This window comes from Drosophila simulans, chromosome 3L (assembly GCF_016746395.2).
Source record: "Drosophila simulans strain w501 chromosome 3L, Prin_Dsim_3.1, whole genome shotgun sequence".
In the NCBI taxonomy this organism is placed as follows: Eukaryota; Metazoa; Arthropoda; class Insecta; order Diptera; family Drosophilidae; genus Drosophila; species Drosophila simulans.
Window position 1 is genome coordinate 16,922,220 of NC_052522.2, and position 22,647 is coordinate 16,944,866.

General features: G+C 42.3%; 1 protein-coding gene across 10 annotated transcripts in view; it reads right to left on the reverse strand.

Moving 5' to 3' along the window:
- Positions 1-22,647, reverse strand: part of LOC6738429 (RNA-binding protein Musashi homolog Rbp6) — a 175,273-nt gene that overhangs the window by 147,814 nt on the left and 4,812 nt on the right. For all 10 annotated transcript variants that reach the window (XM_016169359.3, XM_016169357.3, XM_016169354.3 and 7 more), the window contains exon 3: positions 11,148-11,188. In XM_016169359.3, coding sequence (XP_016032277.1) covers positions 11,148-11,188 — 41 coding nt within the window. The remainder of the gene's footprint in view (positions 1-11,147; positions 11,189-22,647) is intronic.

Below are 22,647 nucleotides of genomic sequence, written 5' to 3' on the forward strand. Positions count from 1 at the left end.
CAAACGAGCTCGTAAAATATGTATTTATGATTTATATGCAAGCACACACATAATAACAACGAAATTTCACAAAAAAAGCGAGGGAAGTCCAAAAAAATGAGTACAAATATACGTATATTGTGCAAGGCAACATCGTAGATAAAACTTTGACAGAATTGGGGGCGTGGTCGAGGGCGTAGTTGCATTGAAATGCAAGCGAAAGAGTTCGGGCTCGCAGTCGAAAAGTTGGCACAGCCAATGAGATAGATTTTGACATGGACGGAGGCCAAGCAGAAGCCACTTAAGCAACGTCCTGCCGCCGACCTCGTCCTTTGAATCCTGGGGCAACTGATCCGCCGAAGTAGATTGCCAAACGTCAGGACACGGCGGACGCAAAGGTAGCAAAAAATGCGCTACGTAATGGGTAGTGCGCAGTGATACCCTGTAGAAGCCACAGATCGAACGCTTTCATTCTGGCTAAGCGGAAATCCGTAGCTTAGATAATTATTTGTTTTATTATTAATCGATTAGCAAGGGGTATAACATATGTTGGGACTATGCTAGACTTACATTACACATTCGTACGATTTGTATCCTGGCAATCAAGGCAGCCCAAGTATTATATCAGAAGCCAATGAATGAATTATCTCAATATACACCTCATTCCATATTACAGGGTATCACCAACTTAAGCTAAATAGAACTGCCTGCGTTTGCGTTTCCGTTTCCCAGAGGTATGTGCAATGTTTGTGGCCCACAGAAAAAGGAAAATTGAAAGGCAGCCAAAGCGGGAAGGGAAAGCGAAGGGGAAAGGGACTAAATCGCCTGGCCGTGAGAAAAAAAGGGACAGCGATAAAGCGGCCGAAAGTCGAAGGAGCATTTGCAATAATAATAAGTTGTTTACGGCGCGTGAGTTAGCATCAAAACAAGCGCTGACATTTAGGGGCGGACACGAACACGGACTTGGTAAATGGACACGGAGTTTTGGACATGGCCAAAAGGATGTGCAAGGAGACATGCAGTTTGCGCCGTCTGGAGCCCCTTTTTTGGCCAATTTCTGGCCTGGCATTTCCTTGAAGCCGTCGCCGAAGTGGCGCCAGCTGGCGTGGCTTTTCCACAACTAGGCAAAAAGCTTGACGCCATTTTTATGAATGAAAAGCGCTTTCCACGCGCCGAAGCTCGAAGAGAGCATTTAAGAGAGCCGCACTCCTAAGAGCGACGAAGAGCGGCAGGAGAGAGAGAGAGCTTGGCAGCAGCAGCTGATTCTGATTGGCATTGGTGTTGCAGGTTGCGCGTTGCACGTTGCTGCCGTGTTGTAGTTTTAGTCACGTGCCAGGCTTCAAATCAAACAGGATGATGGCACATTAAAGCACCATTTTGCACGACTAACGAGTTGCAACTTCGTGGCTGCAACTTCGTGGACGCAATGATTGCCGTCCCTGTTGTTCTTGCTGCGGGGTCATGCAACTTTAATATGTAAACAACACCTCCCCCTGTCGGTGTGTGCCGGTGCTGGTGTGTGCGTCTACCGGAAGCAGACATGTTGTGACACTCTTTGACTTGACCTCAGTGGCAACAACAACAGCGGCAGCAGCAGCACCACTAACAACACCAGCAACATCTGCAGCTGCAACAGCAGACAGACTAGAGCCATAAACGCATGTCAATCAGAACCAACTGCCAGCTGACATTATAACAGAAAACCAGGCAAAGACCGAACAAAATGCCAGTAAAAACCGAGCAGCAACTTGCAGCAGCAGCAACATTAGGAAGCGGCAACAACCAACCGTGTTGTCTGCAGCAACCGAAACAATTTTCGGTTATGCAAAGGAGCTACACAAATTTTTGGTCTGACCCAGTTTAAGGCCAACAGCAAAGAGCAAAGAGGAAGGCTCACTCACACAGACAGCGCGTTACGTGAGGTCCTGGCCGATTGCGGGTGGCTTTTGGCTAGACTAAGACCGGCGTGCACACATACATACAATATATGTATGTATGTATATACACATACAGCCATGGAAAGCACAGGAAGTCGGGACAGAAGTGGTAGTGGATTCAGCTAGGAAGACACGTAGCGCACAATTTCGTAATAACTTAATCGATGTCGACTCCGGGAGGATTTCTGCCATCTCTTCGATTTTTTTTTGTGCCGCATTCCCTGGAAGTTATAAGGAGTTCTTTAGTTGTGATAAAGATCTGGCAGGCCTAACTAAATAAAGTTAAGCGCAACAAAGATTCCTTAAATATTAGATCCAGTTCATATAAAAAACAACAATAAAGAGATAAGTACAGAGTTGGGAATTCAATTAACTAAGATTAAACAAAACAGTTGTCAAGCCCTATATAAAAGTTTAAGCTATAGTCAGAAAAGTATTAGATCTTAAAGTCAACAAATAGTCGTTATGAAAATAATATCAAATACATATTGGAACATAATTCACCTTTTAAAATAAGCAAATTACTTGGTAATAAAAGGGAATATATTTTAATATAATTGAATTTTATAAGAAATATCATGAGAAGGGTATCTGATGTGCGGAGCTCCCCCGAAGTCTGCTGCCTGCATTTTCTTCATTTTTCCGCCGTGTGTGTGTGAGTGTGCGAGAGAAGCCTATCAAGTAGGAGCTTGGCTTTGGTAGCAGGCAGGAAGTTGGCAATATATTTGACTGCTCTGCGAACGGAAGCGCAGCTAGGGCCCCTGACAATGGTGCGGTGACTTGCCACCTAATGGGGAAAAGTGGGAAAATGGGCCGGCTGGAGGGAAATGGGTAGATGGTTGGATGGGGGCTGGGCTGAGCCGAGCTGAGCGGTTAACAACCGTTGGGGAAAATGTCACTTAGAGGCACTGCAGCCGGCAGAGTCTCAAAAATAGAAAGGAAAGCGGTGAAAAACGGGCTGCGAGGAGAGAAAGGAAAACAGGAGCAACGAGCTGGAAACAATGAAGGCAAAAGTTGTCGCTGTTCAGTGGTTTTTCGGTGCGAAGTTCGGTTTGCTGGAACTTCTAATGAGACCGAGCTGAAAGCAGAGATATCGAAGTGGCTTTCATTATTGGACTCGGACACTCGGACACTCGATGGATAAGAATATTTACCTTTGCCGTGTCAAAATTGCCTGGCACCAAACAAACTGGCCACGAGCAGACGAAAAACTTGCAGTTGTTCAAAGAAAATCCGAGTCGCAGAACCAATATAAAGGTTGAAAAGTGCACAGGAAAAAGTTTATCTCATTTTTTGGGGCATCTTTGGTTTATTCCTCAGATACATACATATATAATAAGCGAGTTTGATTTTATGTATCTATGAAAGTTACATTTTGCAAAGCAAATAAACTATTATAATGAACCTCAACCGTATGTAAAGAGATATAATCTACGGTTTTTGCGAATAAGAAGGATACAAATGGTTTACTTTTCAGTTGCCAATTAAGTTGCATTGCATGACTTTTAAACGGAGTTTAATATATACAGACACTTTAGGATATCATTTTCAATACGGTTTTATGCTAACGTTAAAAGGAAACGTCTCGTTAAATATAATAGGCGTTTAGATAGTTTAGCATTTAGCTTCTCCTAAGTTGGTGCTGAAATTAAGATGCCAATAATAGCGTCGAGCCATTTAGGTGGGATCTTCTCTCCGTGTGGGTGACGACGTGGCTCTGCAATTGAAATGGGCCCAAAGACACACCGAAGGCACGGCCCAAACAACAAACACATAAAGTCGATAACCCGGCCAGGATGGCGAGTGTGTGTGACGTGAATCGCAGGATATAAAGGGGAGGAGCTACAGGAGCTGGAGGAGCTGGAGGAGCTGGAGGAGCTGGAGCTGGAGCTGTGTGCTGCAGTGGCTCGACTTTTGTGCCCGACTGTCTGACTGCATATTTGCTCGTCTGCTTTGCCTATTTTCAGGTCTTTTTTCCCCATTTTTTTGTTCTCTTATTCGCCAGCTCAGAACTTGCGACTTATGACTTCCCGAGCCGACAAAAAGAGCCCAAAAAATGGGTGGTGGTGGCCACCCAGATACACGGAAACGAGAGACTCCCCCAAGTTCGGTGTTGACATTCACAGCGCTCATTAAATGCGCTGCACCACGACCATCTCTCTATCTTTTGCAACTAAAAGTTGGTAGTTTAGTTAGCTGGCCTGCTCGTGAGTATTTGGCCAAGTCATAATGTTCTTGTTAAGATTAAGCAATTTGAAAAGAGCCAAGCGGCGGCATGCCGCGCTTTAATCAGTATTTTAAGATCCCCTCCTACTGCTATAATAATAATAATAATAATAGCTTGTTGTTATTGCATAATTTTAATGTGTCGTCCTTAATTTAAATGCTTCCGCTGCACACGGAGCACGAGGCGAATCCTTGGCAGCGTCACGACATGGCCTCGTCTTGTATCCTTCCACCTACCTACCACTGTCTACTGCCCCACAGTTCCCTCCCTAGCCCTATTCCTCTCTGCCGGTCTGCCCTCGCCGTCCGCATTGTCGTGTTCCGTTTTTGGCTGCCAAAAAATTGTCTATTAGTTGGGCCAGAATGAACATTCCATAATAATGGCATATGACAAGCGCCACATGCGGCTGCAATTGAAGGAGAAAGCCGGCGGGGCGGAGGATCACTGATGGTAGATGGTAGATGGTAAATGGTGGATAGTAGGTAGGTAGGTGGTACAGGATAAGGCTGGATGCTTATTAATTTAAAATTTACGTAGCATGCACTTAGGCGCCGGCTTGAAATTGCAGCTCTCCTCCCCAGCAACTTGGCTAAAATCTGCGCAGTCAAAACGGTTTTAGGGGCCCCACAGGCTACACGACATTTTGATACTTCGTACAAGTTAATTAATTGTTGGCAGGACCGAGGCGAGCAGCAGTCCTGCCGACCCTTTGCCTTTTGCTCCTCTATAGATGTATGTGTGTGTGAGTACACACACATGCACTATATATTCAGTGTCACTTGTGTAAATATTCAAACCAGCTACGCCCCCAAAGTTGATAGCCAACACGAGAAAGCGGCGGAAAGATGAAGGAGCATTCGGTGCAGCGGGTGAAACAACAACGTGTCTAGGACTAGAGCCAAAGGCGCAACAACATGACCAGGAGTCCAGGACATTCGCATTCACAGACGGGGGCAAAATAATAGCGCCAAGTTACGAAACATTTAAAAAACAAAATGAAAGTGCAACTCTATATGAAATATACAAATCTTAAGAAATCTTATTAATCGAGAAATCTTCTGGGAACTTAAAAATTTGCTATATTTTAGAGTATTTGGGGTTCATGCATATAAAACATAACTATCTAAGTCTAAACTAAAAAGTAAACAATATTTTAAGCAGCTAATGAAAATTCTAAACTACAAGAGGTTATGTTAAGTTTAATTAAGAAAAATATTCGTCAAAAACTTTATATATGACAACTTTGAAGCCAAAGTCCAAAACTTGGTCCGCACCGCTGTTATTCTGACCGCAGCTGTTCGGCTGAAAAACGAGACGTCGTATGCGGCATGTGTGAACTTTTTAACCAAACTCGTGCCAAAGTCAACAAAACAGCGAAACTGGAGACAGAAGACGGGCCAGAGCAACTGCAGCAGGAGGATGACGGAGCTACGGCGATGGAGGCGTTGAAAGCAGAAGCCATTGGCCAACTGGCAGGACATTAAATGCGATGCAAAAGCGAACGCAGGCGGATGGTCGGTCGGTGGACGACAAACCTTTCTATCGGAGCCAAGATGCGGTGGCCACAGCCTCCGGATAATCACATTCAAAAGAATATGAAGCGGGCTGCAAAAACATCACCGAAGATACAGCGGGGAATGCAAGTAAAAAACGAGTGCACTGGGAAATATTAGTGTGAATTAAATGGATTATCCTAATTTGATTGAAACGAAATACTCTAGTGATCTGCTTATATTTATATAATATTGTTTATATGTATTACTAGTAGGTTTTAAATGTCAAATTTAATATTCCTAAGAATGGAAGTCATGTTGCATTGTTAGCTTTTTTTCTCAGTGTACAAAGAACAGTAAGAGGGTGATAGTCAACGACTGTGAAAGAAACAGGAAATGTTGCACGGCAAATTCAATGCGAAGACAGGGAAGCAGTGAACTTTGACTGATGGACGCACTGAGTGACTGACTGAGAAAAGGAAAAGGGCACGGGATTCAGATGGGGATGGGATGGCAAAAGGGCTGGGGACTGAAAAGGGGCGGGGTGTTTGAAAACAACTGGGGAATGGCTGGCTGGGGGCAACCGTCCGGCACTTATTTTATTGACAATTTTATTTTCTTCTCCTCCGTTTTTTCGCCTGCCGTGCTGAGCTATTTCAATTTGACGCTTCTGCTTGCGGCAAATTGTTGCTAACTGCCTTTGCCGTCGAGTGGCATAAATTAATCAGGAAATCGAACGAGGCAACGACTACGATGATGGTGAAGGTGACACGCCTCCGCTGCTCCGCGCCACGCCCCCCATTTCTCGACATCCTGATCCGCCCAGGAAGGCGTGTTTCCAAAAAATTGACAACTTTTAGATTTTTAAAACCAGCAGCAAACATATTTTGTCATCATCGTTTGCTTCCTGATTCAATTGCAATCGCTGGCTGGCAATAGACTGCCGGTTTTTGTTGCCAAATTGAAGAGTTACTATATAGAGTGGCGCAAATCCAGTTTAGAATGTTAGCCGAAACTTTAATTGCTGCGCGTAAATGGCTTTCGCACTAAACCGTTTCTTAAGTGGCCAATTACCGGCTGTAGTGATTGATTTGAAGATTGAGTGAACTCCAATTGAAAACAACTCGGAGTTATTGCAATTGGATTGATTTCCAGAATTAATTGAAAATCAAGAAAATCAATTTGTAAGCTGGAAGCTTATTATTATTCAACGATAACTTTATATGAGTATAATATAAAGTTCGCTCACATTTTATGAAATTCCATAAAGGATTAGGTTATATGAAAACACTGCACCATAAATTTAACTTGTAAATGTACCAAAAATATGAAATTCTTTTGTTTCTACAACTGAATAAAAATAACTCTAACTATGCCAAAAAGCTTATAATCTTTACAATCGAGAAGGGAAAAATTTTAAGCACAACTGAACATTTATACATATAGATAAGTATAAGTATGCTCTAAGATCAAATAACCGTATTGAGGCATAAAGTATCCACCTTAAGATCTCAAATTACATTGAATCGCAACACTGACAGTTCATTGCCATTCAAAAAAGGGCTTGCTTTGCACCCAGTTTCCCATCAGCCGAGGACACATGATAGACAATCCCTTGGCGGTGTTTGCTCCAACCTTTTGAACTCTTTTCAGCCATCTATTGACTTTACCTGGCCAGTTTGGCGGCAAAGCGTCAAAAGGAGCAGAAGCGCTGCTCGAGAAATAAGCCCGGATATGCACACAGCCATAATGCTCGGCGCAAACAGAGGCTCCTCATCGGGCTGGCTTCATTTTCATTTGCATGACACAAGCTGGCAAACAAACAAACAAACAAACAAACAAAAAATAATAATAATAATAATAAAAGGCGAGGGGTAAATCGAGAAATGCATATTTATTTGCTCAAAGTATCTCGGGCCGAGTCTGGTGGCGCTTTTATCGCTAAGCGGCATCGAAATGTGAGCGATATGCATGCATAGATTCTACTCCGCTACTCGTTTTTGTCTTCCACAGCCACTCTTTCCATTTTTTCGATCAATTCACTTTTCTGGATGTTTTTGCTGCTGCCCCCCTCCTTATTTGGTTATTTGTTGCATGAGTAATGTGCCGCACCGTTCTGCAGATGCAAATGTATCTGTAGCTGTAGCTGAATCTGTAGCTGTATCTTTGGTGCATATATAAATAGTATTTCAGTTGAACGCACATCCGAAATAGCAAAATGCGGAGCGGGTCGCGTATTGTGTTTCAAAAATGTTGTTAAAGTTGACACAAATCACGAAGGGGCGTCGAGGAGCAGCCTCGCAGTGGAGGCAAACAAAAAGCCAGCGAAGGCTTTTCATCCAGACATATCCGCATCCATATGCACATAAAGATGAATGGCGAACTCCCGATCCCCAGCCGAAAAGCCAAAGGCACCAAAAGTCGAAGTCGAGTGTTTCCAGGCGATAGCAGCAAATACGTTTTCAATGCATACAATTACTTCCAGCAAACTGCTTGCGAAATTAAAATTAAATTACGCCGGGGCGATGCTGATTTCCCGGGATGGAGGCGGAACAACCGGAGGCTGGCTGAGGATGACTGCAGACGGCAAAGTTCATTAAGTTATTCGAGTATTCGCATTCGAGCATATGACTTGCTAGTTGACACGAAAGCATCACAAAGGCGGCACCTATCGGGGGCGGTTGGCAGCACTCGAGAACGTCATTAAGTAGCTAAGACAATCGTGCCAATCATTAAAAATCTTGGCCCAGCTAGAGTCAAACGCTCCTGAGTCCTGAGTGCCTTCGGCCCCCACTGCTGCTGCAATGCGGATGCTTCTATTCCACTGCCCCTCATCATCGTCATCATCTTCGCCATCATCTCTGCAGTTATCAACACGTACGCAGTTCGCCAGTCGGAGAACCAACTCAACTCATCTCATCTCAGCTCAGCTCATCTCAGACCAGCTCCGCTCCAGATCCCGCCTGCGAGTCCGACCTGTCTAAAGCAGCCCTAACTATGCCGTTAGACCCTGTACGTTATGCGCTAGAGCCGAGCGCATGTTTATAGACGCCCTAGATTAGGTCTTTGTCAGCACATTTCGAGTGTGTACTGTGCGGGAGGAGGAGCTGGGCATATGTAGCCACAGCAGCGGACAAAAAAATAATACAATAAGTAAATACAATATTAAAGGGAACAGGAAGCAGTAATCCTCCCTACCATTAAGGTCGCAAAGTGTTCCAGTGTATATAAACTGAATGAATATTTAGCAATTGACGTAAATCCTTTGTTCACATCAAACTCCTTTCTAAAATATAACAACAATTCTCCAAAAAATCTCTGCTGCTCACCGCACTTGAATATATTTCACAAAAATGATTAATTACATTTGCAGTGCTAGTATCTTGACCTCGGCTGTTTGTGCGACTGTGTGCTCGAGTGGCGATAGCTGCGAAAAATCCAAAGCATAAGCTTTTGGCGCGAGTGGAAGTGGAAGCCACTTGAGCCGGCGTTCTGGTGTTCTGCTGTTCCGGCCTCTGCCTTCAGCGCCAGAGCTGCAACTTGGCTAACAATAATACAACTAGTGGGTGGCCAAGAGTTCGGGGCAGTGGCAAGAAAGGGCCCGGAAAGAAATAGACTCGCAGAGGAGCATCTCTGAGCTCGGACTTGGACAAAAAGCATGATTCCTTGCGCTCAAATGGCAGCTAATTGAATTGTTTGCTTTTTTCTGCTCATTGAAAAAAAAACGATTTAGCTTCATTTTCGGACATAACAAAAATAAGTGGAATATTCCTAGCAGCGAGTTTCAAAGAATAAGAAGCATCAGTTAAGATGTTTAGGATTTTCTTCTATTTTCCATCTGGATTTATTCAAGCCACTTTTTAAATAGTTTATAGAACCATTTAAATCCTAATTTTCGGCGCTTTTTCATCGACTCACGTGCCACTCATTGACCCTTCGCCGCAATTTCCATTCCAATTGACTTTTGCGCCGTCTCGATTTCCGCCAAAGACATTTTTTTACACTTGCAGCAACTCGTTGTGAGTTGGCCCTGTTGTGAGTTCTTGTGGGCCCTTTGGCTTTTGCCTAATTTACCAGCTCCATGGGGCCAACTGGCGGCTGCCAAGAAGCGAAAATAAAAATTAAAAAAGAAATAAGACACACACAGCGGCCAGCGAAATGGCAAAAGATAACAAAAGAGCCGAGCAAAAACACACTCATACCCAAAAACCAAAACTAAACGAGCACAGGGTGTTGGCGGGGGGGCTTCTGTGGGGCGGCATTCGTATTGAAGAAGCCATTTGAAAATTTGAAAATTTTTTGGCACAGGTACAGGAAACCGGTCCCCAGACCGCCCCCGTCCTCGGACAAAATCAAAAAACCCGAGAGAAGGGGGAAACATTGAGAAAGGCCAAAATAAAGAGACAAACCAAAGACCGCATTGACTGTTCAACTACTATACATATATACAAACGTGTGTGTGGTGATAGTGTGCGCTATAGGTTATAATATGTTAGCGTAATGCCGAGTGGCACTCTGATGATGGGCGGAGCCAACAATTTCGCTAAACAAAAAGCAAAAAAAAAAAAACAAAAATCCAAGCAACAACACAAAGCGGCAATATATGTGCACTATGCTATATGGCATGGTGTGTTCTTTTTCTTTCTTTCCTTTTGGGTTGAGCACTGCAGATACTAGATATAAGGGCTCCCAAAAGGCAAGCGCATCTTGCCAGACGGCTGCAATCCCTACTTTGCAGACCTCTTTTCGAGTGCCATCCAAATTCGGTTAATATGCATGCCCAACGAGCTTTGACGGCAAGCTGCCTTTTGATTAGCCTAATGAAACTATGCGGCTGGCTAAGATGGGGTAGAAAATCCCCGTCCACTGGCAGTTTCCGAGCATCTCGGAATTCGTATCTGAAGTCGTCGTACAATTGACGTCAGATTCCGATTCAGATTCGATTCGAAAAAGGGAGCAAATCTCAAGCATTTGATCAATTACAATTTCCAATTTAAACAAAGCCCCGCCTCTCGATTCATTGTTGTCTCACATTGATGTTAATTCACATAGAATAGAAGCTGAAACCGAATCAATTCGTAGCCCATTCAAATTAAGATACAAAATTCAGTTCCTCACACATGTCTACACATCTCGGGATGTTGAGAAACTCACTTCTCGATTGGGAAATTGAATGGGAGTAGAAAGATTATTATTAGTTAAAAATCGACTAAACAAAGCAACAGAATTTTAAGAGTTCTTGTTTAAAATCTCGTAGAAAAGCATTTTACTCTTTTGAAAAGCAAGAAATTAAATTTATTTTAATATTTCACTTTAGTTGAAAATATCTAGTAAAATATTTGAAATTATTTGTAGCTACGAAGTTGCTTTCGTCCACGATTTCCCCACTTCCTGGTTGCTTTTTAGCGCAGAATTGCTACTTAACTCTGCTGCTAATTGACCCCTTTATCAGGCCCAAGTCAATTTTTAGCCGAGATCCACTAATTTTCACTTAACTCGTTTTTCACTCACCTGGACTTGTCTGCCAACTGAGGCCGCCAATGAACATTTTTCTGAAACGAGAAGAGCCAAGAGAAGGGAAGTGTAAGATAAATGAGGCATTAGCTATATGTATGTACGAGGCACGAGCAAAAAATTAGATAAATGTTATGGCCTGGCCAAAAGACAAACAAACAAACGGCGAGCTGGCGATCTCTTATCGGCTCCAATGTCCGGATGGGATGCCTCCTCAGAGTCAGCTTCTTCATTCCGGCCAAAACAAGTGGAGGATGGTCTGCCCATTCTGCCCCACATCCCCGCCCTCGTCATTATTACCATTATCTCAATCATCATCAGCTGCGGCACTTGCAGTTCCAGTTGCGGTTGTCTGCTGTCTTCATCATTATTTAAATCATAGAAAATAAGCCGCTTTCCCGGCATTGTTTTCGTGCTGGAAATCTCACCCACTCCCTTCCACCTTTCCACCCTGTCTCGTCTGTCGCCCCCTCCCCCCTTCCACCATTCCAGGCAGCCGCTGCAGCGGCTTATGCAACAAAAAGAAGACAGTAACATGGCCCTAATTAGGAGACTGCTCAGATGCACTTCTCACTACGATGAAATATTAAATTAAAGTTATTTGGAATCATTCAAGAAAATTAATATATGATCGATAAACTTTTATATGATATTTGAATATTTAACAATAACTTTCTTTCGCATATAAACTAATTAAAAGAATGGGAAATAAGTTATGATAAATAATTTACTGTTTAAAAATTCTATGAAATTAAGTTAGAATAAAAACGGATCTTCAAAAGAGACTTAATAGTTTCCCAACTTCGACCAGAAGTATATTTCCATATTACAGGAATTAAAGAAGGTAATACGAAAAATTAAGCGATAAACCATCTTAAACTGAACTTCTGAACTTTCTTGGCCGACAAACCGAGCAGCGAATGGAAATAGGCTTTTCCCCAGGGAAAGCGTGTGGAAAACAAAAGGCAAAGGCTGTGCCCGAAACGAAAGTAGGCGGTGGAAACACAGTGGCAGTAGGAAAAGCACCGACGACGACGACAATGATTATGAAAACTTCAACAAACTGCAAAAGAGCGCAACAGTGGCACGAGGGGATGTGGAGCGGTCTAACGGGGGGGTGGTGGTGGGTCATTGGGCGGTTGAAAGGTGGCGGGTGCTCCGCTTTGTGGGTGGTAGAGGGGGCCTGGCAAATGCAGTTGCAGGCTATGTTGCTGGCGACACGAAAACGAATGTAAAACACACACAAAAATGCATAGGAGCACAAATTGCAATGAAAAGCAAAATAAAACAAGGCGCTGGGAGACAGAGAGAGAGATATAGAGGGAGGGCGAGAGAAAGAGCTAAACTAAATGAAAATGTTAATAAAATGTGCAGCAACAAATGCAACAGCGGCAGCAACAAAAGCGGAAAGTAAGCTAAAAGAAAAACTAAACCAAGGAACGGAAGAAGCGTCAACAACAACAGCTGGAAAATGGGCGGCAGGTGGGTGGCAGGTGGGCGGTTGGGCGGTTGGGCGTTGGCAAGGTTGGGGCAAAAAGTAACAGCACTGCAGAACCGTTTCGGCCTGAGTTTGCACAGTTTTCCCAGTGAAAATAGGCCTCGAATTGCAGCTCGACAGGAAACCCAAAACTTTTTGCACGTTAGACTATGCCAAACAATTTGTCATTAATCAATGTTTGGAATTTTTCCGTTCCTCCGCTCGGCTTCGATTTAGGCCTCTCTCTGATTTTGCAAATAATCAATCTTCGGTGAAAGTAGAGACAATAAACGAAATCTGATAAATGGCAAGACATTTTTTCCAAACAAAAATGTGACAGTCGCTGAGGAGTCAATTTAAGTGCAATCAGCAAGTTTAAATTTAAACGTCAACAACGTTAGAGATAATGCCTTTAAAAGCTCGTCAGCATTAGATTTAATGTCTTGTTGAATCATATTAAAATACGAAATAAAAATCATTTCATCGTTTCAACTTGGGATTTCTGTTCGATGCCACGGCTGAAGCCATCCATCACATTTCGATAGCTACTTTGTCACCCAGGTCCACTCACTGCCACCCACTACCACCCACTGCCACCCACTGCTCCCATTGAAAACGCCATCAATTGAAGGATGACGCCGCCGACTGATCCGCAAATATTTGTATTCATTTCATAATATTTCAGCACTGGCAACATTGTCTATGGGCATGGGGCGCACTGCAGGTGACCTTCGGTCGCAGCGTGTCAAAAACCCACCACCCACCCAACCGCCCCCTCGCGAAACCACACCTCTGGCCAATTGCAAGTGCACCAAATAAATGCGACCTTGTCCCACACTGCAAATCTGAGTCTGTGCACTGAGGCTCTGATTTTGCATTGGCTGTGTCCAGCTGTGTGCAACGCGTAATTGCGAAAAAAAAAAAAAATAGAAAAACACGATGGAAATGCCGAAATGGAAAATCGTCGTGGGAAGGGATGGGTAGGGGGGGTGGCAGAGGTTAGTTCTGGGAAAGTGTCAAAGTCAACGCTGAAAGCAGTTTAAAGAGTTCAACTGAACAAATTGCACAAGATTACGCATACGCAGTGATGTCCCTCGTCAATTGTTTTATTTTCCTCGGGCCTGGCATTCAGTTTCCCGCGGGTGGCAACTTTGATGACATTTGCCTTTGTCTATTCAGATCCCCAGGCTTTGGGCTTCCTCCACCCGGCTTATGCAGTTTTCGCAGCTATTTACAGATTTCCCACAAGTTCGCCCCCTCAGACAATTCATTCTTGCAGGGTGGTGGTCGGGTGTTTGGGTGGTTGCGTGGTTTAGTGTTGCGGCTGCTAAGCCCAGAGTCATAAACAAGTCAACGCAACATGTCCGATTAGTAGAGCAACCACCGACTGGCATTTGTCACCCACTGACTGAGCCTAAGATGTAACTCTAGTCTGCACTCTCAGAAATAAGTCTGTGTGCACATCCTTGAAGGATTATGCATTTTTGAAGCAGATTGTCTGGGAATTAGTCCCGAATTTCTGGCAGTGCATTATGATTGTTAATTCTGTAAAGTAAAGAAAAAAAAAGAGCTAGTTTACACACTTAACTTCCCAAATGCTCGTCATAAAACATCTATGTATTTCTGTAGATATATGTATCTCTAAGATTGCTTCGAATTATCCATTTCAAAGAATTGATTAAGGAATCGTTGTCATTTAAGTTTATATAATATGCACTTTTCTGGAATTTAATTTTTAATCTTATAACTGAGCTTATCTATATGCTAATAGCTTCATGGACTGAACTTTTCAATCAGCTTCTGTAAAATATTACACAATTATTCCTATTTAGATCAAAATTCATTTAACAATGTATGATTAATGCACTTCAAAGTCTAATCAATCAAAAGGCAGGCCAGCTTATTGCATTCCCCCCTTTTTTGAGTGTACCGAGAGCTTCTATTGGCGCTTCGTTCTCTGGTCTGCTCGGCTCGGTCACATTTGCTTGCATTACGAAATAATTGTAAAGCGCACGTCACTTTTCTATAGGCCTTCGTCTGTCTATCCGCTCGCTCCCCAACGAAGCCCCCTGTCCAAGCCCATGTATCCCCCTGAAAATCCCCCTTATGGGCCCACCTCCCCGCAGCCAGCACACTTGGGCCATTCATGCGCAAGTCGTCAGCGCCCATTCACGGTCTGTCCCAGTTTAACACTGGGCGAAAAAGCGCCATCAAACATCATGTCTAAAACGCATCATTGGCGCTGGCTGAGGTATTGAAAGATACATTGCGAGAAAAAAGATATCAATAAAATATTAAGTAAATAAATTTGTCTAAAAATATCTAGATATTAATAATATGTTTATATATATTATATCGCTCCTGACAACTAAATTACCTATTAATAAGTTATGTTGTTTATCAATTTAATTGGCGATTATAGTTCATAAAAAGATTATCATTTTAAGTCGTATTTTAAGCATGATTATTTTGCACTTTTATTTTCAAGCCAGGCTTTTTAGCTCTTAATGAGTATTTGTTTTATATTATATTTATCATTACCCATGGCTTGCAGTGTAATTGTTCGGCTGCAGATCCGTACCCTGACCCGTTTCCCGGACCCATTTCCCATTTCCCATATTCCGGATCCGTACCCGGACCGGCTTGGCTTGGCTAGCTCTCGGTTTGGCTTTACCCTGGGCTGGGCTTTATACTTGGCGCCCGCTGGTGGCTCTGCCGCTGCCACTGCTGCAGTTGCAGTCGCAGTCGCCGTTCGCCTTGCCGCTTGTTTGCCATTCAAAATCCGTTCAGACTTTGTATGCACATCAAGTGTTGGCCTCTCGCTTCAGCATTACATTTGCATATAATGCTATCTCTATCTGCCTTTCTTTGGAGCCACCCCGCCCCGCCCCTCATGGGTTTTTTCATCCCATCATCTTTTCTCTCTGTGCACTAGTTGACGTTTTCTATTGTGGCTTCATTGTTGAATAGAAAAATGTGCAAAATAGTAACGAAAAAAGGAAAATAGCAAAACAGCTACCCCTGCTCTCCTTTCATTCTCCCCGTCACCCCTCCCTTTCGCCAAGCCCCTCTCCTTGCCACACGCACGCCCCTTGTTCGGCTTACAACTCCCCTAAAACTCCCATTCCCAGCCTACACTGGCAACAAATTCACACAACAAAAGAAGCCGAAAAGAATATATATATTTAAAAGCTGCTAGAAATGAAGCCTGCTATTCCGAACTCTTGGCTTTCATAATTCCAAATCCGCCAGCTTAGAACTTAACATTAGGTGTGCAGTTTTTCTCAGTGCATCCCCATCACCATCTCCATCATCATCATCATCTCCGCTGCGTGGACTTGCCGCTTACATGGAAATAAAAGTGCAGATCTTGTAACTTTAGTAATTTTTCACATGACAAATTTTGTGAGCAGCGACAAAGCGGGAAGTAGGTGGTGGGTGGGATGTCAGGGGATGGCTGGTGGGTTCGAGGGGGGGAGCGGTGCATGTCGAGAGGCCAACAAAGGGGCGCATATGAAGATACACACACCCATACAAAGGCACTCGCGCACACACAGATACTCGAGGGGCCAAGAAGAGAGTCTATCCAAAAGGTGGCGAGTTGTGGCATTTTGAAAGCGGACAGTCCGCATTATGCAACAATGTGGCGCCCAGCTGCGAGACTATTAAATAAAGTTGCATTAAATATGAGGTTCTGGAACATTGCGGCTTAACAGCTCATAAATCTGTCACTAGTTTCACGTTCAAATTGATATAGTACGCAGTTGTGATGTAAATTTGATTGATCGACTTTAACTTAAAGACTCGACAAAAACTCAGCAGGGTATGCTTATACTTTTTAAAACTTATGCTACTAGTATATAAAACTTTATACAAGTACTACAAATGTTTGCTGGGATAATAAACGTTTGTTAGATTAATATTTAAGACTATTAACAATCCAACTAAAATACTTTGTGTCAAGCTTATCTCTTTGTTATTTGAGCTTCTTCTTGATAAAAAGATACATTGTAGATACATTTTCACATATAGAAATGCACTTAAATCCGACCATTTTCCCAAGCCCTCCGAGAAGCATTCCTACAATTTATAAATACCTGCTGCACTTCACCAGCAACAACAAACATTGCTCGACATTGCTAACAGCCCGTAATAGTTTTAAGCTGTTATAAAACGATTTATCCAAGCTGCCAAGATCCGGACTACATGCCAATGTAGTACCATACGCCCCATGAACCCCACCTCGGGCGCAATCCCTATCCGTTTATGAGGGAGTATCTATGAAAACCTCTGGACAATTTGACTCCCGCAAAGCCCGAAAGCAACAGCAGCGGTGACAACCACTGGGCCAGAGAAACAACAGCAAATCCCCATCCACATCCTGATGACTATCATGTGCGGCTATCAACAACATCATCAAAATGCACCAACATCCAGCAGCAGGGGCGATGAAAGGAAAAAGGGGGTAGAACCTCTGCAATTGCTTCGTGGTTACAACCTTTTCACTCCGAAATCGAAGGGCAGCCGGGAGAGTGGGGGGGATGAGCGGAAAAAGCGAAAAGCGTTGGACACAGAACCACCAGTAAAAGCTAAAACGCATCGGGACAAGCGACACTCCACATATTCACACTGGAGGAAAATAGTTATAGTAAACTATAGTAACATCAAACAAATTTCCAAATATAAACGTTGCAACTTTGAATTACTTATCAATAGTAGGATGGTATAAAAAATCAATATAAATTATATTTACATATTTATTTCTATAACAGTAAAATAACTTGTTCTAAAGTTAGTTAATTTTTTTTTCAGTGTTATCTTTGAACTGAAGTATTGTTATTGACATAAATAACCATTGAATGTGAGTTTTCGGGAACTTTAAATACTAATTGGGGAAATAACTTTTTAAGTGGCAATTTACGACATGGTAAATGTCGTAAATATGGTAAATATAGTTAATTTACAACTTAATAAAAAGAGAGATAAAAACAACCATTTACCAAATGCTTCCGTACTGAAAACCACGATTAGGAATATTGTACTCATATTAATATATCTCAAACTTACCTGAAACCCGGTAATTGCTACTATGACTATGATTTCTACTTTGCAGAATTGTACTTGCAACGTTGAAGAGCTATAGTCTAAGTTGTAGCCCGAGGGGGGGGATGAATTGTGAAAAGCTGGGCCAGCGCATAAATATGCCGCCGACAATTGTCTGAGACATTCGAAGGGGCACAGCCCGTGGTGAGTGCGTGGTGGCGCCAGGGGGTTCGAGGGGGGCTAAGGGGCCTCCTCCGAAGGGGTTTCCCACAGTGGCTGACTGGGGAGCTCATATGGGGGAGCCAGAACACGCAAAACAGAGCAGAAATATGTGAGCGGGCGGGGAGGGGATCGAAAGCGGTAGGCGAACCTCAGACAAAGCCAGCCAACGGCGGCTAAAAATGTTGGCCAGGCGGAGGCAAATGTTTTATGTAGCACCCACTGAGAGATAGCCATGGGAGATGTGGACACAGTGGTAAAGATATTCCAAGGATCCCCTTTAATATGCTAAAAATGTTTTTTTTTTCGAAATTAAAGCAAGGAAAGAAAACATATGACATTTAAAAGGGATTTTCAGCGAATTAGAACAAGCTAAGAAAAGAATATAATTCAGCAATGATATAAATCTATACTATATATATTTCTTTCTACATAAATCTTATTAAATACAGACCATAAAAACCCGATCTTAACTCATTTTAACAAAATTCAATTATGCGTACATACAATACAAACATATGAATATGAAAAACTTTTAAATCCTTAAAAGCTTAAAGGATAATCCAACTGGAAAAACTGTAGGATTTAATTTGTAGTGCAAAGTATTCAATGGTATTTCAAAGATTCAGTAGCTAAGAAACATTAAGCTCCTACCAAAGTTGAAAAAATCTTTATAAAAATGGGAATACACTGGAAACGATTTACATATTATTCCACTGTGAGTGCGGGTGTGTGTGTGTTTGAGTGCGTGTGTGTGTGGCTGATAGTGTGCGTAATGCGAATGTGCACGAAAAAGCGTAATAGAAAAAGAACTTTACAGTTGCATCGATTTAATCGTGCGGAAAGCTAAATATGAAGGAGGAAAAGATAGGGGGAAAAAGCGGGAAATCTGCGTCTGGAGCATCGCGGAGGGGGGCAGGGGTTTCGAGGGCGGCAGTGGGTCAAAAAGGGGGCGGGGCTGTGGCTCAGCCTAAATTGGGATACGCTTCGTTCGGCTCGGCTCATTTAAAGCAATTCTAGTGCTGCAAAACACAAACACAATTACCAGTACATGCAATTTATAATGAATGGCGAGCTGGACAGGGGCGAAAAAAGGGGTTGAGGGGGGAAAGGGGGGTGGTGTTTCAGTGGGTGGGAGGCCGTAACCCGCTGCACTTTGCGGTTCAAAGGATGCATTGTGGCCCCGTCTGCGATACAGATAGCAAAACTTTTGCGCTGTCTTTCCTTCGTTCCACTGGATTCTTCTTTCGCATTTCCTTCTCCCGTTTATCGTCTTATATTGCATAACATACGGCTCGGCTTAAAAGGGAGGAAGGGCGGGTGTGGGAGTAAGGGGCGTGGGGGACAAACAGGCGACCAATGTTATGTTTGCTACAGAGAAGAAAAAAAATGCACCTAACTTTCTGCATACAAATTGCTTAAGTTTCAGGACTCCACAGACAAGTACACGTTTTTTGTAAATTTTTTAGTTGAGCAGACGAAACTTTTCCTACTTATTGTGCAATAATAAAACCAGTCAACAAATATTATTCAAATTTAGCTTGCTGTGTTATTTTTAAAAAATATTTATTTGCTATCCAAAAGAAACCAAAATTGAAAGGTAGATTTGTAATCTTAAATTGTTCAACCAAATAAACTTTATATCTAAGCATATATTAATAAAGGTTCATTTCATTAGGAACTTGAGCAATAGCTTTTAATTTTCACTTCATTAAAAGATTCTTTACTGATGATTTTTCGCACTGCATACACCTATCACTCCACCCACCAAACTCATTTTCTAATGGCGGCTTATACTTCCTAACCGAAAAGAGTTTACGTTTTATTCCGCTGCCAAAAGTTATGACTGCATTTAGCAGAGGGAAAACTTTCTTAGCTCAGCCTTGCATTGATTTCAAAAGAGAGAAAATATATGTATGTACACATGGGAAATGGCTTGTGGGGGGATTGTACTTTTAGGCCAAGTATTGTGCTTGAAGCACCCCGCCCACTTCCTCAAGTCACTCCATTTTAATCGAACTGTTTACTTAAAAGTGCAACTAAGGCAAATGAAAAGTTTCTTTTCGGCGTGTCAGACTCCAAGTAGATTGTAAATTGAATTTTGATAATGTCAATCGTAGGACGGCAGAAAAGTTTTTGCCATTCTTGCGGTTTGAGTGGATTCCCCTCCTCCCCCACTCAGTTTTTTTTACGCCCAGTGGTTATCATCCACCCAGAAATATCATAACAACTTACTGCTACTGCAGACAAATGGCCAATTTACATATGCACAATGCTGAAAAACACAAGCCCAAACACAAGTCATCCGCAAACAAACATTTGAAGCCCATCGAGGGCAAATATTTTGCAATTTGTTAACATATTTAAAACAGTTTAAAGGCAGATATAACGAACAACTGTTGACTTTTCGCACCAGCAATGATAAAAGATCGCCTGTGATTGTTGTGATAAACACTGAAGTTGAATGCTCAGCTATAAAAAGTGTATATTATTTTTCGAAAATATAAATTAAATATATTGAAAACTGAAATGCATAAAAAAAATTTAACAACAAAATTGCATGTTCTTAAATTAGATACATTTTATAACAGGCAATATTCGATCAGTTCAAGCCCTTATTCATGAATATTAATTATTATTCATTAGATTCATAGTGAACTATTTGTTTGATTTTTATTTCGTAAGTGATTTGAAGCAGAATACTTCTGCAGGCAGTCAAATATAAAATAGCTAGAAATTAGTTGCTACTAAAAAGATGGTCACTTGGACTAGCTCTATTTGGAGGCAATTGTTTTACCGTGAGTGTTTTTGGGAAAATAAAATTCGCCTGGGAGAGGGATGCTAACCAACAAAGCTGGCACTTTAAGCTAATGGCCGTCCTAGAGTCAAATTGCCACAGGCCTCATTATGCATACAAAATGGAAGCTTATTGGCCGGCCAGGCGGCACAAACAGCCGTACAAACATACGGACAAACATACGGACAGCGACGCCGTACGGACAATGACAGTTGCGTTTACGTTTACGGACAAACAAACAAAACTACGGGCTATATGAAAGTGCGCACACAACGACACAAAATCATTTGAAAGCAATTATATCAGACAAACACGGGGGATATGGCCATTGGTGATGCTGCAGCTACTGCTGCTGGCACTGGTTATTCGAATGGGAGTGGGTCAGTCCCAGTCCGTGCTCAAAGCACGGCGTACAATGAATCAATTTACGGAACGTAACAAAGCCGCAATTACAAGCGCCAGCAGAGCGACAGAGACGAGAAACAAAACGACAATTATGAAAAGAGCAGCGAGTGCAATTGCATCGCAATCGCAATCGCAATTCCACACTGACGACAGTCATCTGTCGATGCGGTGCACAATTTTTGGGGCCACGCTAAATGACGCAGGGGCCTGGAGCAGTGTGTTCCCCCCTTTTTTTCTTGTTTTTGTTTGCATTCCTTGGTCGGTTTTCCTCGGTACTGTTCTAATGGATAATTGTCGAGCTCGCATGCAGATGCGAGGCATTCTTGAGCGGGTCAAAAGGGTAGCGGCGGCGGGATTAGCGATACGTACATATGTAGGTGTGCCAATCCACCCAACAGCCAACTTGTTGATTCCCACTCAGAGGTTCGAAAATGCGGAAGGATATTTAGGGGGATTTTTCTAAAGGCTTTTCTAAACTTATTACTCATAGGTCATTCATTAAGTGCAAATAATAAGTTAGGAACTATTCTCAGCTTAATCTTATGAATTATTAGTTCAATTGAAATCTGTATCTTCCACAAGCAACAAATTAATAGTTACTAATCTTAGCTATGTCAAGATTTAGTATCGATTTTTGATTTTTTTAAGTTGAGCTTGGTTTGTATCTGTATCTAACTTATTTGATCCCAAATGAATTCAGTAAGCTAGGTATCAAGGCAATCGATCACTTCACAGTGCGATCTCTCTCACTTGATGTTTGCTGCATTTGCACTAAAAATACATTGGCAAAGTGAATTGTATTAATAGCAGGGCATTTATTTAGTTATTTCAAAGTTTTGTGTGTTGTTTTTTTTTTTTTTGTTTTATTTTCATTTTCTTTCGCCTTTGTGTTTATTTACTTTGCCATTTTGCGCCGAGCAGGCAGCTCGTCTTCTTTTATTTTCCGTGGGCCCTTCAAAAGATTTATAAAGTTTGCCAAAAGAGCGGGTGCCAAAGTAGGGGAAAAAGGGGGGGTAGTCGGGCAGTGGGGGGGCGGTAGCGCTCAAAATTACTGAGCCGTGGCGATCGCCGCGCCAGTCAACGAAACTGTGAATGGAATTGTATTCGCATGTTTTCAACGATATTCGCCAAGTTGCACAACGAAAATAGAGAAAGATACTGAGACACGGATACAAGTGCAGAGATGCGGATGCATCTGTATCTGTGCATCGGTGTAACTGTGTATCTGGGCAGCGTCATCAAAAGGTATTTTGAATTAATTCAAGATTTATGCATTCAACATTCGCTAGGTGCCACATTTCCCATTCGCATCGCCACAAAACTTTTACTCAACTTCATGTTGCAGTCAGTGATGGGAAGGCTAAGTGATTTACCAAAACATCGTAGAAAAACAATTAATTTTAAGATTTTCGAAATTTTTAAAATGATAATTGTTGATTTTAAAAACCCAAAAAATATGACAAAATATATAAAAGGTACTAACAAAAAGTATCTATAAAGAACGTTAAGAAGGTAACAATTTCCATAAAAAATTCCCGGAAAAATCCCTAAAAATC